The following is a 13,110-nucleotide window of genomic DNA, read 5'->3' on the forward strand; positions in this document are numbered from 1 at the left end:
ATTCTGCAAAGTAGCCCACAATCAAATACATGCATTCTTTTGTGTGCCCTTCAAGGGGTTCTGTCATCAGTAAAGAGAAGCTTCTGGATGAATGACTCTCTTGGTGGCTCAATTACATTAAGTTTACTTGTAGCATAACATCAGAGAAGATTAGAACAACCCATGATCATTTTCTCTATGTGATTTTATTCATCCATTCGACTTATGAATGTTTCTAGTAAATAACTGCTTGGTTATTAGAAGCCAGTGTGACTAGCTAATGGGGTTTCCTAAGTATTTCTAAAAGCCATGAGTAGATAACATCAGAGCAGTCCACAAAAGAGGCATGAACCAGAGCCCCTTTGTAACTCCCATTCCCTTTTGAGATATATTATATGCTGAACAGGAACAAAAGGGTGGAGCTACACACTCAACATTTCCACTTTGGGTTTATAGTGGCACATAAAGATAGCAGAGTGCACAGAACATTGGCCTCAGAATCAGGAAGATTTAAGTCTAAATCCTATTTCAATCACTTAAGAGCTAAGTGAGCAAGTCACTTAACTTAACCTCTTAACCCACTTAACCTACAACTTCAGTTTCAATTTTCCCAAGTGAAAAATTGGAATGATAATAGCACCTTATCTCATAAGGTTATTGTAAGAATTAAACAATCTATATAAAACATCTTATAAAACCTTAAAGTGCTATATAAATACTAGCTATTATTATATAGTCAAGGATGAAGGGGGAATGGAACTCTCGTTAGCCCCTGCATGTAAACTCACTTCCCTATATAGGTTTATGCTAACCCGACCTTTAATCCACAAGTCATTTTCTTACTTATCAGAGGTATAAAAAAAAAAACTGTGACAGTTAACATTTGATAGCCCAGATACATAAATTTGTATTGATTATGTTTCCTAGAAAGGATTCTGAGGTTCCAGAATAAAAAAAAAAGGAAAAATTACACTTCATCCCCACAACCTATATAGATAGATCCTACAGATGACCAGAAGGAGCCCAACCCTATCACCCACCTAATCCAAGACCTCAGGCTCCAAATCCCTTGACTTGGCACCCCACTTGACCTGCAGAGGTCACACAGAGTTAATGCAGTACCACTGAGAGTGAAGGCCATAGTCTTGACTTAGCTGAGTGGAATACTGGTTGAGCAGTCAGCCTGAGTCAGGGTCAACCCACTTGAAAGGTTAAGAACTCCTTGCCCATGAGACAGGAACAAACCATGACCCAGCTGGGAGATGATTTCATAAGAGTTCATTAAGTGCCTCCTGATCAAAACTTTCAGAATTTTGGACAAGGGTCTGGAGTATTGCTTTTCCTCAGTCAAGGGACTCACCTGCACAGTGAAGTTGTATGTCCCCTGGTGTTTTCTTACTTCAGTGAATGCTGTCATGAGGCCTTTCTCAAGGCGCTGGGTGAAATTGCAGAAGCCAATGTCCACACTCTGAGGCACAAATTGAAGGACTGGAAAGAAGAAAGGTCATTCTTCATGAGAATCATGGCTTACATGCACACAGGGATGAAGAAAGGCTCTTGAGGACAGGACTCTGATGTATTCTTTTCTGTGTCTTCCTTGCATCAAACATAGGACCTGGACACATAGCCTCACACTAACTTTTCTGCTTCACCTTATGCTACTCATCTCCACAAACTACTTCAGCCAAACTTAACCCAAAACACACAACGCATTTTCTTCAAAGTCTCTGCTCGTTCACCTACAATGTCTTCCCTCCCCCTTCTCTGAGTGCTATCTATCCTCTAAAAGTCCAATTCGGAAATACCATGAATGAATGGTATTAATGAAGCTGTTGGAGACATCCTGCAATTGAGAACTACCTTCACCCTCAGTCTTTCCCTAAGTATTTTTTGGTGGTGGTGTTCAGTCATATCCAACTCTTTGTGACCCCATTTGGGGTTTTCTTGGCAGAGATACTGGAAGGGTCTGTCATTTCCTTCTCCAGTTCATTTTACAGACAAGAAAACTGAGGCAAACAGGGTTAAGTGACTTGCCCAGGGTCACACAGCGTGTAAGTGTCTGAGGCCAGATTTGAACTCAGGAAGATGAGTTTTCCTGACTCCAGGTCAAGCATTCTATCCACTGTGACACCTAGCTGATTGCCTGAAATTTAAGTTTATGGTAATACTTGGCAACTAATTTGGATGTCAAAATAAAAACATACCTAAGAGGTGAGTTTCATACATAATTTGAAAAAAAATTACATTATCCTATTTCTCACCTGTTCTATTTTACTAGTTGAACAAGGACTATGGCATTCTTTAGCTAAAGTAAGCACTCATTTCAGAATTTACTAGGTGGAGAACCCTTGCTTCAGGTTTTAAGTGCCTCTTTTGCTCTGTCAGAAGTCATGTACAAGTTTTTCTATTTAGATAATTTCCTCAATTGTCTCATATCCTACACCTGCAGATCTATGACAGTGCATCACACTTGTGATGAGGACTGAGAGTCTGGAAGAGGTTCTGTAGTGTAGAATTTGCCATTCTGTCTACTGCCATAGTAATTAAGATACTCTACAGCTATATTTATTATTAACCTATTTCTTCTATATAACCTTATCTTGATGTTAAGAAATCTGAGCAACCATACATCCATCAAATCTTTGTTTTGTACCTATCCTACATTATAGTGTACTTTTAGATATCTATAAATGTATCTCATCCTCCCACTAGCCTGGAAGTGCCATGAGGACAGGGGCCATGTCTTACACAAACTGGGATATCTCTCCCAGTAGACAGCACTTGGGCTTTGTTTATCATAGGCATTTAATTAAATGCTGAATGACTAGTGGAGAAGTCTGTGTCTGCACATACACATGTTTGGTGAATGGAACTCAAATCTGACCTCTCAGCTATAACTTTTCCCCACCAGAATAGAAGGGAATTATGCTTATAAGAGATGCCCAATCTAAAACATGTCTCCATGTGTAAAAGCAAAACTGCTTCAAATAACTGTACGCTCCCCTGGAACATAGAAGGCACTTAATAAATATTGATTGACTGACCAAGGGAAGTTGACCCATATTATTTTACAACATTAAAACAAATTCCAAAAGTCCCATTAGAATCAAGATAAATGTTGTTTGGAAAACTCACCTGTTTGAACTTGGAATTTGGAATCTGGTACTGTGAAGGAAGGCTGCACTGACAGAATCAAAGGGGCCTGATCCCGGACAAGATTGCTATTTATAAGAACATTTATGACCGCAATTGCTGTGTAAATGAAAGGACCAGAAGTAACCAGGAAAGAGAAGTCTGGGAAAATTTCATAAACCTGTTAAGAATGAAAAAAAATTATAAAAGAAAGCAATTCCCAAACACGAGGCATCGTGTTTTTATTATTATAGCTATAGTATAGATTATTAGCTAACATCAGGAGGCAAACCTAAAAGGAGATAAGTTGGTTTTTTTTTTTATTGCTTCCTATTGGAGGCAAAATGAATTCTAGGTAATTCCAATTTCACTTCAATCACTGGTTTCATACATTTGCCAACCTATCATTTGCAAAAGTTACTAAAAACACCTTTCTTCCTCCAAATTGTACAAAGTAATCTAAGCCTGGACATCAAGAAGGGAGGAAAGCAGAAGATTTTGTATATATACTTGTTATACTTCTTAAGCTAGAATCCTCACGAGTTGCATGCTACTGTGAATGGCTGGTTGGAGAAATAATTTTCTTCCAGCAACTCATTTAGACCACTCCACAAGGGAGCATTAATTCTGCAGGAAATTGGTCACCTGAGTTAATAAATGCAGGTGATGTACTGGGATGATGGCCAGTAGAAAAGGCATGACAAGAGGACAACCAAATGGAAGAATGTGCATGTATGGATCTGTATAAAATGTTAAACCATTTACTTAAAAGCAAGATTTCTCAGGATTCTAAGTTTCAACAATAAGTTGGGTAAAAAAGCAAAGACAATTTTAGAGATGCTAAGGTCATCCTATTCCCTTTACTGCCAAATCTCTTGCTTTCATTATTAGAACCCTTAAGTTAGATTTGCACAGATTCTGTAAGAAACTCTCCCTTAATTACCACAAGCCATAGACTTAGTGCATCCATCTCTACCCCTTAACCTCTCTTCCTTGTTCTCTTTCTCAAGTTCCACACTCAGTCCCCAGACCTGTACTTACTTATCCCTTCATGTAAATGCTGTGTCTGCTTGTGTCTGCAATAAATTTGTCCTTAGAGTATGATCAAAGGATTTTTATAGACACAGCAAATCTTCATTTTAGTAAAGCATCAAAGGCTTTACAAAAGATCTTTGTAGATAAGAGGACAAAATGTGGGCTGGATAATAATGCTGTTACATGAGCTTTAAAACGTTTGAACAACTGTATCCCTGGTGTATCAATTTATTATTCAGTGTACAACTCAAAATGATACATCAGTTTTATTTGGTGCAAGTTTCTATTGGATTACAACATATATGGCCTTGCTCTCTTTAGCACTTTTACTGAAGAAGGCACAGAAAGATTACAGAGTTGGGAGGAAACCAAGAAGATTAAGTTTAAAGGAGATAAAAATGTAAAGTCTGGAAAAAAAAAAGGGGGCGGCCAGGTGGCTCAGCGAGTAAGAGCACCGGCTCCAGTGTCGGGATGACCTGGATCAAATCCGGGCTCAGATACTCAGCACCACACCCAGAAATAATAACTGGCCGTGTAAGCTTGAGCAAGTTACTTAACCCCTATTGCTTTAAAAAAAAAATGTAAAGTCTGGTATTTAGGATTTTAAAAAAATGAATAGGAATGGGATGCTCTGGCTTGGCAGTATGTATGAGAAAGGTCTGGGAGTTTAATTGACCACAAGCTTCATAGATAACAATGTGAGATAGAGGGTAAAAATGGTATAACAGAATCTCAGCTGCACTGACAGAAAATCAATGCATAGATCAAATGTAGCAATAGTCTTGCTGAACTCTGCTGATTAGTGCAGAGGGCTGTAGAATCATGCTGAGTTTTAAGTGCCACATTTCTAGGGGGAAAGCAAGTGGGGGCTAAGTGATTTGCCCAGGGTCACAGAGCTACCGTGTTTCCCCAATAATAAGACACTGTCTTATTATTTTTTTTGGACAGAAAAACACCAGAGAGCTTATTTTCAGGGGAGGGCTTATTTTAATGAACATTGACAGCAATTTTAATAAACAGGTAAATGTGAACAAAAAAATGTACCTTTATTCAATAAGCAAATCACTGGGGAAGAACAGGATGACGCACTCACTGCTGCAGCTCTGATTGGATGCAGCTTGGAGCACGGCGTGCATTTCACGGGGGGGGACGGTGCATACAGAGGGTATCATAATGTAGCGTGTAGCGCAGGGGATCACCTTCACTACAGTAGCAATCTCAACAGGGCTTATTTTCGGGGGAGGGCTTATTTTAGAGGAATCTTACACAGTAAGGGGAGGGCTTATTTTCAGGATAGGTCTTATTATGGGGAAACACGGTAGTATTGGAGGCTGGATTTGAACTCAGGTCCTCTGAACTCCAGGGCCAATCTGGACTCCACTGTGCCCTCTAGTTGCCCCATTTTAAAAGAAACATTGAAGGGGTGGCTAGGTGGTGCAGTGAGTAAAGTGCCGGCCCCGGAGTTGAGAGAACCTGAGTTCGGTTCTGGCCACAGACACTTAACACAAAAAAACTAGCCGTGTAACCTTGGGCAAGTTACTTAACCCCAGTTGCCCTCCAAAAGGCAAAAAAAAAAAAAAGAAAAGAAACATTGAAACTACCCTGTGTCAAAAAAGAAAACTGTGAGAAAAGTGAGAAAGTGAGAAAGACAGAAACTAAACCATCCCAGCCACAGAATGACTTAAAGATACAAACGTATTTAGCCTGGAGAAGAAAACAAGAAACACAGCACATGATGGATGCCTTCAAAATGGCAAGTTGGTTGGTTCTATGTTGGTCCAGAAGGCAAAACTAGGCCTAAGAAGAGGCAGGTGTTTCTTCTCAACATCACAGAAAAGACTAACAATGGAGTAGGTTGCCTTAAGAAGGAGCTATCACTGAAGGTATTCAAACAGAGGTTGAATTACCACATATCAGTGATACCATGGAAGGGATTTCTTCACAATCTGGGAGGCTGGAATAATTTATCTTTGAGGCCCCCTTCAACTCTGAACTCTCTAATTGTCTGCCTTGTCCCTCACCTTTAGATAGCAGCTTTCTTGATTTTAATAATTAGATTATTTTTATAATCTCTCTCTCATCCTCCAAGAGCAGCTAACTACTACTCTATAACTGTTGTCCTTTTTATTACACTAAGATTCTGGTGTTCCTGTACAGCATCTTGTTCAAACCACCAAGATAAAGGAAAGACAGCAGCTTGAACAGCAATTCCCCTAATTTAAGAAAGCTGACAGGTCATTGTCTGGGCTGAACCCTCAACAGAAAAAAGTTCCATGCTTCTGCCTGCCCAAGCATCAAGTACAGAGGGAGAGCAAGAAAATGGGATTAGTGCCCCACGATTTATACCCATTCTTGTCATGCTTTTTCTACTGACCAGAATTAAGGTGCTCAAATGCCCAGCTAGGGTGAGGACCACCAGGAGACTTTCTTCTTGGCATATCTCTGGTCCCCTACAAGGGAGAATCAGAGTTGTCTCAGGAAAGCTCCAACTCCACATAGCCCTCCCCACCCTGGAGCCCTATTAAGTTTGGGTAAAAATAAATTTTAATTTTTAAATGATTACTCCATATACTACCATATATAAAGAAATTTTTTATACAAGGATAATGTATGAAATGTATGAAAATTCACAGAAGAAAAAGGAAAATCTGGCTAGAGCAAATGTAATCATTTGCATTTGCAGCAGATCAACTTCTTTTCATTCAGATGTGGATCCATTCTACCATTCCAATATGAAACGCTTACCTCCAGTTCTACTGCCCGGCTGAAGTGAACTCTCAGCACTTCCTTGATCGCTGTGATGATGTATTCCTGCACAGCTCTTCGGGCCAGCACTAGAAATCAATCAAGTAATACCTCAGTTTCATAGGAATACACTACAGATGACTAATTGCTTTTATGACTCTGGACCTCCATCTACCAATATCACTGAAAGCATTAAGATGTTTAAAGTAAAAAACATCAACTAGGAAAGCAGCAGAAGTTAATGTCTGTTTTCCCAAAAATAAATTCAATTTTGCCAGGTAATCACACTGTTCAAAAGATTAGCTCAACATATTTAAAACAACCTAACAGGGTCTTTTCACCGGTTGAGAAATATTCCAAGTGTTATATAGGTACATAAGGACTTGTTCAGACAACCTACCAAACAGAAGTCACTGATCAACTGTTACTCAGGGTAGGGAATCTCTGGCTCATGAATTAGATCTGACCTTCATTGCAAATGCCAAGGTATAAATTTTATGCCAAGAGCTGCAAGAATCAAACATTATATGTAAACACTTCAGTAGCAATAATTTAAAGGCCCTAGAGATTATACTATGACACAAGACACTGTTTTTTCACTGCATAATGAAATATATTCCCCTCTTTCTAAACCAAAAACTTAGAGCATTTTATCATTAGAAATGAGAGTGGGAGGGGGTGACTAGATGGCACAGTGAATAGAGCACCAGCCCTGGAGTCAGGAGGACCTGAGTTCAAATCCAGCTTCAGACACTTAACACTTACTAGCCATGTGACCTTGGGCAAGTCACTTAACCCCAACTGCCCTGCCCTTCCCCCTCCAAAAAAACAAAAAAAGAGAAATGGGGGTGGGAAAAGGTGAGTTTAAGAACAGTTGTGCTTTCAAACTTGGAGATAGTAATTAAAACACTTAGAATCATAGATTCCTAGAGGTATGAGGGTCTTTAAAATTTCATATAATCTAATTCCTTCATTCTATGATGAAAAGAACTAAGGTCCCAAGAGTTTATATCACTTACCCAAGACCATAGTCAGTGAAAGACATTCTGGCAATGAATATGCCTTTTAAAAATTACAGGATAGTTTTTCTAAAAAAAAACAATGGGATTATGAAATGTTTGTCTCTTAGGACTTTGATAAACTTTTTAAAAACTTTTTTCCTTTTTCCTTTCCTAATTTTTTCTTACTTTCTCTTTTCTGTCTCTTTTCTTTAACCTGTTACAATAGAGAATAAAAATATTTTTCAAATCAGTTATGTAATAGGAGATTCTGTTCATGGTTCTTATATTAAAAGAGAAATGAAACATTTTCTTTTTTCTCTCTTTCCTCTCTCCCCCCATTAAAATAAATTGTTTGTTATGTATGTGATCCTCAACTTACTTTGTTTTTGTGGTCCTAAAAAATAAAGTTTCCCACTCCTGCTAGTTACTTGTAGAGGTTATCAATCTATGGATAGATCTAGACAAAATAACAGCATTCCTATGTAACTTATGAGATGGGCCCAGGGAAAGATTTCTGGCATCTTAGAGTGCTGAACTTGGAGTTAGGAGATGAAGGATCAACTCCTAATTAAGAACAACAATTTATACAATAACTACATTAAAAAGTAATAATCAATGCAATAACCAATCATTATTCCTGATGATCAGTGATGAAGCATGTTATCCACCATGACAGAGAAGTCTCAGAGGACTCAAAGGACAAAACAAAATTTATACATTTTTGGGCAGAGTCTGTGTTGATTTGCTTTGCTTGACTATTCTTACTATTACAGAAGAGGGCTCTTACAAAAACTATTTGATAAGAGTTGAGGAATTTGGGAGGGAGAGGAAACAGGGAAGATGCCAAGAAAAAAAAGTGAGGTCATTGTTATTATTTGTTAAATGAACATAAGAGAACAGAGATTCAGAAAAAGACACAGAAAAGCAGGATAGCTTTGACACTAACACATCGAATTATGTTCATTTTTTTAAATGCAAGCTGAACACAATAGAAATTTAGAGTAACATGTATAATTCTTTTTCTGTTCTGTGTACAAGGAAATGACCATTTGGCTGATATTTGTCAAATATAGAACAAAAATCCCACCTAAGACACTTACTAACTGTGAGATCATGGGCAAGTTACAACCCCTTAGAGCTTCAGTTTCTTTATTTGCATAATGGGCACTAAAGAAAAACTGAACTGAGGTGGCTAGGTGGTGCAGTAATTAGAACACCAGCCCTAGAGTCAGAAGGACCTGAGTTCAAATCCTACCTCAGACACTTAACACTTACTAGTTGTGTGACCTTGGGTAAGTCACTTAACCCCAATTGCCCTGCCTTCCCCCCTCCAAAAAGCCAAACAAACAAAAAACAAAAAACTGAACTGTCCCACCTCACAGTGATAGTCAATATCATCAGCATATCAGCATACAGATAACACTATAGTACAAAATGATTTATGGTTTCTCCAAATGATCTTACATACATCTCTCCCCTTCCCCCCCAAAAAAAGAACGTGGCAGGGCTCTACAGAAGTCCATTACAAAAAAAAGCACTCTCTGAGTGAATGACCAAAATCTTAAACCTGATGTGATCATAACTACCACAAAGTAAATCAATTTAATCTCAAAGCACTTTGCAACTCTTAAAGCATATAAATGAGTTATTATTATTTATATTATATACTACATTAATATAATATAAATATATCATATAACAATATTGTATTGTTTATATTTATTTTATTATAAAGCATATAATTGAGTTATTATTATTACTCCTTTATTCAGTCACAGATTTTCTACCTTGTAGTTAAATGGAAATGGACTGGAAAAGGTCTATAACTTGTAGACTACTGAAATATATGTGTGTGTCTATAGGTATTGAACACAAGTGAAAGACAAAAAAGGAAGAGGAAAAAAGGGAAAATTAAGGAGAGGGGGACAATACAGAAAGGAAAAGAGAGAGGAATCAAAAAGAAAGAGATAAAGATAGTGAGCTGTGATAGAATGACAAAAATTGCTTATTATTCCTTTTACCTTAAGAAAAATTACACTGTGGGGCAGCGAGGTGGCACAGTGAATAGAGCACCAGCCCTGTAGTCAAGAGGACCTGAGTTCAAATCCGACCTCAGACACTTAACCCTTACTAGCCATGTGACCTTGGGCAAGTCATTTAACAACAATTGCCCTGCCTTCCCCCCTCCAAAAAAAAGAAAAGAAAAGAAAGAAAAATTACACTGCTTTTAATTTATTATTACTTATTTTATTATTAATTAATTTATAAATACATTAAACCATATAATTAGGTGGGAGAAGTACTAGATGTTTCTATTTTCATATCAACATGACATCTGTCTTTTCTAACCAATTAGATTTTCTTCATGTCTCTAAATTAGCACTATGAAGACATAAAATTGCACAATTTTGGATTGTTACTTGGGTATATAGAAAAAAGTATAATCAGCATACAGATGGCACTGTAATACAAATGCCTTATGGTTTCTCCAAATGCTCTTACATACATCTCAAAAAAAAAAAAAAAAAAGATTGTAGAGTCCTACAGAAGCCCATTAAAAAAAAATAGTCTCAGTGAGTGACCAAAACCTCAAACCCTGTTTGTGGTTATAATTACCACAAAGTAAATCAATTTAATTCTCAAAGCTGTTCATTTCCCTTATTTTTGTTCTTTGTGGAATGTTAACAACTAGTCAATATCCTCCTTTCATATTCTTGAGAATGGTTATTAAGTTGTTATTCAGGCATTTTTGCCTCCAGGTTAAAATCATTCATTCATACTGTACATAAAATGTTCTGCAAACCTAAAAGTGCTATGTAGATGCCAGCTATGATAGTATTTATTCAATTCTAGCTGCTGGTTCCTGAACAGCCCTGAAGTTCTGCCCTTACTGCTCTTCTCTATATACTCTGGTCCTCAATCCTCTTACCATTGTGCCAAGTGGATTAAGACAAGGATGAAGCAGTGCACCTTCCGCTGAACCATGCTTTTGTAGCAAATAGGTAGAGTAGTGACTAGAGCATTTCACCTGAAGTCAGGAATAAGAAGGGTTCAGACATGGCCTTAGATACTTATTATTTGCATAACCCTGAGGAAGTTGCTTAACCTCCCTCTGTCTCAATTTCATTATCTATAAAATGGGGACAACAATGACATCTACCTCTCAAGGCTGTTGTAAGGTTAAAATAAGACTATATTTCTAAAGTACTGTATAAATTGTTAGTTATCCTCATGAATCACCATCATCCTTTGGTGCTTTCATATTCTTCCACAGTTTGACAGAACATCCTGTACTAAAGACGATTCTTTAATCTCTATCTCTATCCCTGACTTTGGGACTTGAGGTCTCTACTCACAGATATATGGTACTTTTTCTACACCTACCTGCTAATAATTACCCTCAGCTATGCCACTGAAATCACAATATAATTGAAACCCTCAAACTCCAAGTCATCTTCGATTTTTCCTTCAAATCTACCAACATCCAGTGTGATCAATGCCTATTGATTCTTCCCTAACAACATCTCTCCCTCCCATTCAAATGAGATCATATTTGCTTAGCTTTGGCTACGCACATAGTGACTGGCACATACTAGATACTATATAAATGCTTACTGTCTTTCCTTCTCTTATTCTCTATTTCTTCTTTTCTTATTCCTAATGCCAGGACCTTTCCTTAAGCCCATACTGCTTATTAATTTCTCTTTCTTTATTCACAGTTCTAGTCATTCTTTGGATTGCTTGACCTCCTCACAAACTGCCTTGACCACTTAGATATGGTGGTCATACCACACTGAGGACTGCTTCTTCTGACTGGTGAGTCTCTGGCTGGGATCTCCATTTCCTAAGGGGCCCCAGACATGATTCACACTTCACTCCTAGTTTAACTCACTCTCTGGACTGCTCCACTTCCACACCAACTGTCTTGCTGATGCGTAAGTAGCCTCCTATACTCCTCCCCCAGCTTTCAAGATCTTCATTATGTTTTGTCTTTCTCTATTAAAAGTTTTTTGAAAGTAGAGACCATCTTGTTTTCTTTGTATTCTCAGTGCTTAGCACAAGTGCCTGGGACATAGTAAGTGCTTAATACCTAGTTATAGATAAAGCAGTATCTGGTATACTACAAAGACCTAAGTAGTTATTCAGCCTCTAGTCTCTTCTCCCTTCCAACCCATCCTGTATAATATCATCAAATTTAGAAATAGTATTTCTAAAGTATAATTCTGATGTCACTCTCCTACTTAAATATGTCCCATCCTAAGTGCAAAAACCCCAGCTTGGTATTCAAGGCTTGTCTACTATTTATTAAGCCCCTTGAGGGTAAAGAATGATCTTTGTATTCCTTCCCCAGAATCTAGCATAGTGTCTTCCACATCTTTTTATTAGGAATTAAGTAATCTATTCAGTTAGATCCCATGGATCAGAAAGTGAGGTATTCAGGCAGGACTAGGACTAAGTCATAACAGAATGGAAAAAAATAAAACAGCAATAAAATGTGGACCTGATTTTTAAAATTTCTTTTAGGGTAGATGATGGGCACAATCAGTTAAAGGAGGAGTTTATACAAGATGGAAGATCTGAAGGCTGGGAATATGAGCCTATGTTGTAAGTAAGACTGTGTCTACATGCAGAGAAGGAATAAGATAAAGGGCTAGCTTTCACTAGTGAAATAAAAGTTTGTTGAACTGAAAGAAAGCAGACAGAAAGCCTAGGTCAAAAAACAACACCACAGATGAATTCAAGAATGAATCAAATTGCCCCACTGTCTAACCAAGACAAATGAGTTCTTTTTACCTGGAAGCTGCCTGAGATTAAGTGGCTAACTAAAATCCCCAAGGTAAAGTTCTTAACAGCCCCAAACTCTTACTTTCAAAGGGAATTCCCTCACCCCAGAAACAAAATCATCCTTTGCCTAGGACCACTTTGCTGCTAAGAGTCAGTGAGCAGAATAACATCCTCCAGGAAAGGATAGCTTTCTTTTGAGATGATCAAGGTATCCCTCAGTTTACTGGAAGTGGCCTCTACTAGGTCAAGTACCTTCTTGTAGGATTCTCTTTTTCCTTGGAGCTGTAACTATGGCTCTAACTGATAGGTCTATAATTCAGGCAATGATCATTGGTACTTAAAAGATTTCTCTTAAATGAATGAATGATTACTTGCATGGGATCAAAGGGTTGCAGAACCTGCCCAACTGAGTATGATCATGCCATTGCTATAT

The 13,110-nt window shown here is 37.9% G+C and overlaps 1 protein-coding gene across 1 annotated transcript in view; it reads right to left on the bottom strand.

Moving 5' to 3' along the window:
* Positions 1–13,110, bottom strand: part of KIAA1549 (KIAA1549 ortholog) — a 169,923-nt gene that overhangs the window by 94,210 nt on the left and 62,603 nt on the right. Inside the window, exons 3-5 of the mRNA XM_069087317.1 lie at positions 6,892–6,980; positions 3,115–3,292; positions 1,340–1,467 (exon numbers count right to left, since the gene is read on the bottom strand). Of these exons, the coding sequence (XP_068943418.1) occupies positions 1,340–1,467; positions 3,115–3,292; positions 6,892–6,980 (395 nt within the window). The remainder of the gene's footprint in view (positions 1–1,339; positions 1,468–3,114; positions 3,293–6,891; positions 6,981–13,110) is intronic.

The sequence above is a fragment of the Petaurus breviceps genome, unplaced genomic scaffold (assembly GCF_028583685.1).
Source record: "Petaurus breviceps papuanus isolate PSGF00001 unplaced genomic scaffold, PetGlider_PUasm1.0 181, whole genome shotgun sequence".
Taxonomy (NCBI): domain Eukaryota; kingdom Metazoa; phylum Chordata; class Mammalia; order Diprotodontia; family Petauridae; genus Petaurus; species Petaurus breviceps.